Below are 6,391 nucleotides of genomic sequence, written 5' to 3'. Positions count from 1 at the left end.
CCGTCTCGGCGGTCTTGCGCGAAAACCCCGTCGTCACCTACAACGAACTAACCGCGACTTCCGCACGGAAAATCACCGAGAGAACAAAGAGCCGCGCGCACGCGACGGGTTTGGGTCGAAACGGACGTCGTTTTCGCAAAAGTACGGGGCTTTTCCGGCACCACCAATCGGGCGGGGCGGTGTGTTACAGGGGAATTACTCGGGTCAACACGATGTTGGGTACAAGCAGGAAAGTTTGGGTTGGATAGAGTGGTAACTAAACTGCCATGTCAGGGACAGATCGACCAGTGAGTGGTTGAATTACCATGGGCTCTCTGATGATCCGCGCTAAGCAACAACAGGGGGATTCCCGTCACTTTCTTTCGTTGTTGTTTTTCTCGATAGGCTAATTAACAAGAATAGATTAGGCGAAAGAAAAAGCGCGAGTGGGGGCGCAAAAGCGAGCCGGCGAGGATAAGGCCCCTCCACAGGCTCCCCAACCGCATTTGTTTAGTCCAATCCATCGTGTTTCCACGTGGCGACCCAACCCCTCGGAGTAGACCTGCGTTCCAAACAGTTTACAGGTCGTCTGCTCGCGGAGTCGCGGCTCGCCCCTCCCCCCCCCCCCCCCCCCCCCCCCCCTCTTGATTTATATATACCCCCACCCGCCCGTGGCTCCGTCGCTGCTGCCGCGCGCCTCCGCTCCATTCCTGATTCCTCCTCCCAACTCTTGCTTCCGTTTTCCGTGCCCCTCCTGCCGACAAACCCACACCTGAATAGCTCATCCTCACCTGATCAGCTGAACCTGTTTGAGAGAAAGAAGTTAGTTGGCCATCTCGCCCTCGCTAGAAAAAGGAAAAAAAAGAAGAAGGAAAGGAGAAGGAGGAGAGAGCTTGCTTTGCTGCTGGGTTGTTGCTAATGGTGTTCTACTACAAGGCGAGGCCGGACGCCGGCGACTACACCATCTACATGGGCGCCGACAAGAACGAGAACGAGGAGCTCATCAAGTACGGCCTCCCCGAGGACGTCTGGTACGTACGTACGTGCATTCTCCGCACACGTACTGTAGTAGCTCGTCGTCGATCCTCGCGTAGCGGCATTGCACATTTGCGTTTGCGCTTCGCGCGCGTACACACGTACGATCGGCTAGTCGCACGCGTAGGCTCGCGATCGGCAGCTACATGAGAGGTGGAGAGGAGAGCTCGCCGGCGGCAGGTCGGCAGCTGCGAGGAGGAGGAGGATTGAGGCTTTGACGAGGCCATGACGAGGCGTGGTGGGGACATCCCAACGCCCCCAACGACCAAACTCTACTATAAAAGATGTCTACCAGATCGACCCCGTCTAGGAGGAGTACGTAACTGCTCATGCTCAGCAACAAGTTGCAACTCTGTCTGTAGCCATCGCCTGCCATCCGCGCTAGTACTACTACAGTACTACTACTGTGACCACTACCACAGCCTTTTGTTTGCTTCCTCCATCTAGGGGACCTCACCTCGATCTCCTTGGGTTTCCAAAGCTTAAAAGTACTTTTCTGCTTAATTCGTCAAATTGCGCCTCATCTGAAACATGTAGAGATATTTATTCCGATCCATGTTAAGATGAACTATATAGTGCTGTAGGAATTTTCTTAGAAGTAAGAACAAAGATATATATAAACGTACGACTGGTTGTTTTGATGGAAAGGTCGGTTTAAAGTGGATTCTTCCCTTCTAATTTCGACAAGGAAAATTGCTTTTGTCCCGTCAGGTTCCACGTGGACAAGGTATCCTCGGCGCACGTCTATTTGAGGCTCAAGAAAGGCGAGTCGATAGATAGCATCTGCGACGGTCTGCTGGAGGACTGTGCACAGCTTGTAAAGGCTCATTCCATTCAAGGTACGCACTCATTTCAGACAACATTTGAGTGTAGAGGTAGCGCATAGCTTAATTAGCTTTCTTTTCCACCATCTGCTTTGTGTGCTTGTGGCTAGATTCTTTTGGTTTCTAACGATCAACTAGTAAATTTTCACTCGTGCAAAAAAGTAGGGTAGATACAGTTTACCACAAAAGATTCTGCAGTTACGAAGAATTTATCATGGATAGATGCAGGTTCTCAAAAGAAAAGGAACGTTTACTTGCAAATAATGATAATCATTTGCACCTCCAATTATGTTATCCACGGATAGAGGAAATAGAGCATGGTGTGACCTGTCGGATATTCGTGTGGCCTACAATTCTACAAAGCTGCAGCATCACATTATATTGCTGGTTACAGACAGGAATCTTAATTTTGTTTTTGCTTTTCCACCCCGGCCTTTTTCTTTTCAGCAACTTTTAGCTTCTTGTATTATTGGCACTAGCTACAGTGGGCCCCTTGGATCAATTATCCGCTTGGGTTGATTTGGCCTATGTGAGGGGATTGTGTGATAATTAGAACGTGACGAGTATGTGTCTTGGATCACTGGATGATATTTGCAGCTTGCATGTGCTTGTCGTGCAGGAAACAAGATGAACAATGTTGAGGTGGTCTACACGCCCTGGTCCAATCTCAAGAAGTCCCCATCCATGGATGTCGGTCAAGTTGGCTTCCATAATACCAGGATGGTAAGCTGCTAGGGTGGTCTAACATCCTCTTCTTTGTACATAAAAAATTTACAGCAGCATATATATGCTCATAACAATGGCAGGTAATTGATTTCTATGAGGGGGTTACAAGGTTAGAAACTATTGGTAAAAGGAAGGTCCATGTTGCAGAGAGACACACACAAATACCCCCTCCAATCAAATTTGCTCGAGTCAGAGCCATGAATTATCTACTTATGGATAAGTTAAATATCTTGAGAAGTAAACATAACTGATTGTTTAAAATAATTTATCCAAGCAATACAATTGAAGAAAATTTTACGAGAAAATGTATTTGTAGAGGCATATGGAGCAAATAACATGAGCAAGTTAGTTAGGTAGATGAAAAGAATGCGGCACCCGTTTCCTACATTTTAGAACAGCAATTTTGTGACAAGGTAGTTATTTTCACCCAACATACAAGTGCATTATATGCGAGACATACTGTGTTCTTTCCGGGGAAAAAAATATTGTGGCGCATTTTTTATAATTTAAATAAATCCAGGCTATATATATGCATCTGGCTAGGCTCGCTATCTACTACTCCCTCCGTCCCAAAATAAGTACAGTTTTAGCACTGTTCATGTCCAACGTTTGACCGTTCGTCTTATTTGAAATTTTTTTTATGATTACTACTTTTATTATTATTAGATAATAAAACATGAATAGTACTTTATGTGTGACTAATTTTTTTAATATTTTTCATAAATTTTTCAAATAAGACGAATGGTCAAAATGATGAACACGGATATCTATGGCTGCACTTATTTTGGGACGGAGGTAGTATCATTATCTTTTTTTTGAAAAAAACTAGTACTACTACATTATTAAGAGCACCAACAAGCCATCATGACATCAATGGTAGGGGTCTATCCTCCAAAAATATGTAGTTATACGATAATTTGATTTCACCAACATGTTAATATGTTGCAACATATTATGACTAGTGCCACTGTTTCATCAAACACAATTCAACAAAAATATCGCTTAAAATGCCATATACACGAAGTACTCATGGTACCGAAAATATTATTTGTCTGGAAAGGGAACAAAATGTAAACAGCAGAGTAATGTACAGGCTGTCTAGATATATATTTTTTATTAGGACCAAATTGCTTAAACCTGCATTATTGCGTTCAACTTGCTTTTGCATCATATTTTGATGGAGATACATTTTGGAACTAACAGTTGTTGATATCTTTTGGAGTTGGCGTACATTATCCTGCCCATATATTATAGAAAACGGGTTTTATTTTTCTGAAAAAGAAAAGAAAAAGAAGCTAGCGCCTCTTGTTTCCGAAGGGTCACTGGAAAAGGCCGCCAGCTGATTCGTCGAGGGGTTGGGGTGTCAATTCCGCAGATGCAATTTTGGGAGCATTTGCATAATCGATCTGCACGGGAACACTGACAGACAGAGAGTGACCAGCCTTGCAACTTGCAAATCCATCTCTTGTTAGCCAGCCACCGCAAGTTGTAGCTGCCGCCGATCGATCAGATGCCAGTGATCTCCTGTCATGCTTTCCTTTGGCATCTAATCGAGATCCACTCATCCACCAAACCAGCTGCATCTCATCAGCAATAATAGGATGTGTCACGACGCTGGCTGATCACTACTGATGCATGGCAGGTTCGCGTGGTGATCGTCGAGAAGCGCGTCAACGAGATCATCAACAGGTTGAACAAGACCAGGGTAGAGCGCCGGCCTGATCTGAAAGGTACACGCACGCACGGACGACACGCATCGATCGATCGATTGATCAGATATTCAGGCATTACACATACAATTAAAATCGACTAATCCCTTTGGCCTTTGTACGCCGCAGCCGAGAAGGACGCGTCGAACGCGGCGGAGAAGGCGGAGAGGAAGATGCAGCTGAAGGAGAAGAGGCGGCGGGAGGAGATGGAGAGGCTGGAGAAGGAGAGGCGGGCGGAGATACGGAGCTACAAGGGCCTCATGGTCGCCGAGAAGATGACCTCCAACCGCCAGATCGCCTCCGCCGGCAACTCCATGCAGGAGATGGAGGACGACTTCGTCTGATCCATCCATCCATCCGTCGGAAGCCAGCAACCGCTCCCGGGCATGCGTGCGTGCGTGCGTGCGTAACGTACGTGTGCGGCCACGTGTTTCTCTGTACATCATCCATCCATATAAGCGTGCGTGATCATCTCACCGGTCAGTCTCCCTGGAACGGTTTCTGCAGTTCTGCTATAGTAGTGGTAGTAGCACATCTCTGTACATACACATGGTCCCTAGCAATGGGCACAGATGAGAAAGAAGGCAACGCGATTTTCGGTATTTCGATATTTCTACATGTCGTAGTAGTATTTGGCAGCTGAGTGGGCCGCGTGACGGCGCCGATGCAAACTCTAGTTGATCTGACAGTATTACGTGATCAGTTACCGACTCCAATGAACGTCAAGTGGTCTTCAACATCTTTCGGATCACTCGTAGGAATTGCTACTCAGCAGTATTTTTCTCCTTCGACCAACAGGAACCAACTTTGTGTCTACGTTGTTCACTGCTGATACGTGAACACAAGATGTTCAACAGTCATTTTATTCAGCTATTACAGGGCTCACTGAGAAACTAAATTGAATCAGAAGAGGAGATAACATTAACACTTAATTGCAATTCTGACTTTCTAAGCCAACTTCGCCAGTTATCACGAGCGAAGAACGGGTAATTTTATCGGGAAAAACAGGGGAGTACCAATTACCAAGTGTACAACAGAGGAAAACGGACGAGAAGGCTAACGGGCGACCGCTCGCTACCAGCGATCTTTTTTTTTTCTTTTCCTCTTTTAGTAAGTTTATGCACCTAAAGTTTACACATCTAAAGTTTGTAAAACGAATATTTATAAGTCAAAAGTTTATATACTCAATTCAAATTCAAATTCGAATTTAAATACTTTATATTTTTCTCTTTTAGTAAGTTTATACACCTAAAGTTTACACATCTAAAGTTTATCCACCTAAAGTTTGTAGAGCGAATGTTTATAAGTCAAAAGTTTATATATCTGATTCAAATTCAAATTCGGATTCAAACATTATATATATATATATATAATATTTCTATACACAAAGTTTATGCGTGCAAAGTTTACGGTATAAAGTTTATGCACATGAATGAATATTAGATTTTTTTTCCTAATTTTCTTTTACTAATTTTATTTTGAAATTTATGATGTAATAGAAAAGTTAAAAAGAGAGATGAAAGAGGAGTATTAGAGGGGAGGGACGGGTGATCGCTAGGAGGAGAGGGAAGCAATCACCCGCCCACTAGCAATACCCGGAAAACGGACGTGTATGAATGAAGAAAAAAGCAAGGCTACACTGCCATAGGCCCACAATAATTTTGGTCCTTTAGGCCCATACTATTAGCCTGATAATCTCTTTAGAATAGGATGACAGCCTGCTTCATCAAGCTGGGCCAAAAATCTGAACAGCAGGACTGCGATAAGAACATGCTAACCATATGGGCTTGTCTAGATGATGAATACAGGCATACAGCAGTACAGCCTCCACGTTGTCAAGGAAAACTTCGCAAGAACATGTCGCGAAAACTGAACGGAATTTGTTCATGGAGACGCCGGTCGCCAGGACGGGCACTGCCACGGTGAACGCAGTTCTGAGCGCCATTACTGGTCACCATTGATGCATCCAAGTGGGTAATCAAGAGAGATAGATAAAGTTAGTCGTGGCTTTCTATGGGCAGGCAAGGTGCATGCTCATGACGGTTGCTGCTGAGTGCCGAGTCGCCTGGGCTAGGGTGTGCGCTCCGACAGTATGGCGACCTGGGAATACCAAACCTC

At 45.0% G+C, this 6,391-nt stretch overlaps 1 protein-coding gene across 1 annotated transcript; it reads left to right on the top strand.

The window, feature by feature from the left end:
* Nucleotides 1–651: 651 nt before the first annotated feature.
* On the top strand, nt 652–4,875 carry LOC127781538 (uncharacterized). The gene is made up of 5 exons (XM_052308504.1): nt 652–1,010; nt 1,726–1,853; nt 2,458–2,561; nt 4,207–4,294; nt 4,403–4,875. The coding sequence occupies exons 1-5, from the start codon at nt 898–900 to the stop codon at nt 4,615–4,617; spliced, it is 648 nt and encodes a 215-aa protein (XP_052164464.1). The 5' UTR covers nt 652–897; the 3' UTR covers nt 4,618–4,875.
* The last annotated feature ends 1,516 nt before the right edge of the window (nt 4,876–6,391 follow it).

This window comes from Oryza glaberrima, chromosome 1 (assembly GCF_000147395.1).
Source record: "Oryza glaberrima chromosome 1, OglaRS2, whole genome shotgun sequence".
Lineage (NCBI taxonomy): Eukaryota > Viridiplantae > Streptophyta > Magnoliopsida > Poales > Poaceae > Oryza > Oryza glaberrima.
The sequence above is the reverse complement of the archived record's forward strand: the minus strand, read 5'-3'. Positions and strand labels throughout refer to the sequence as shown.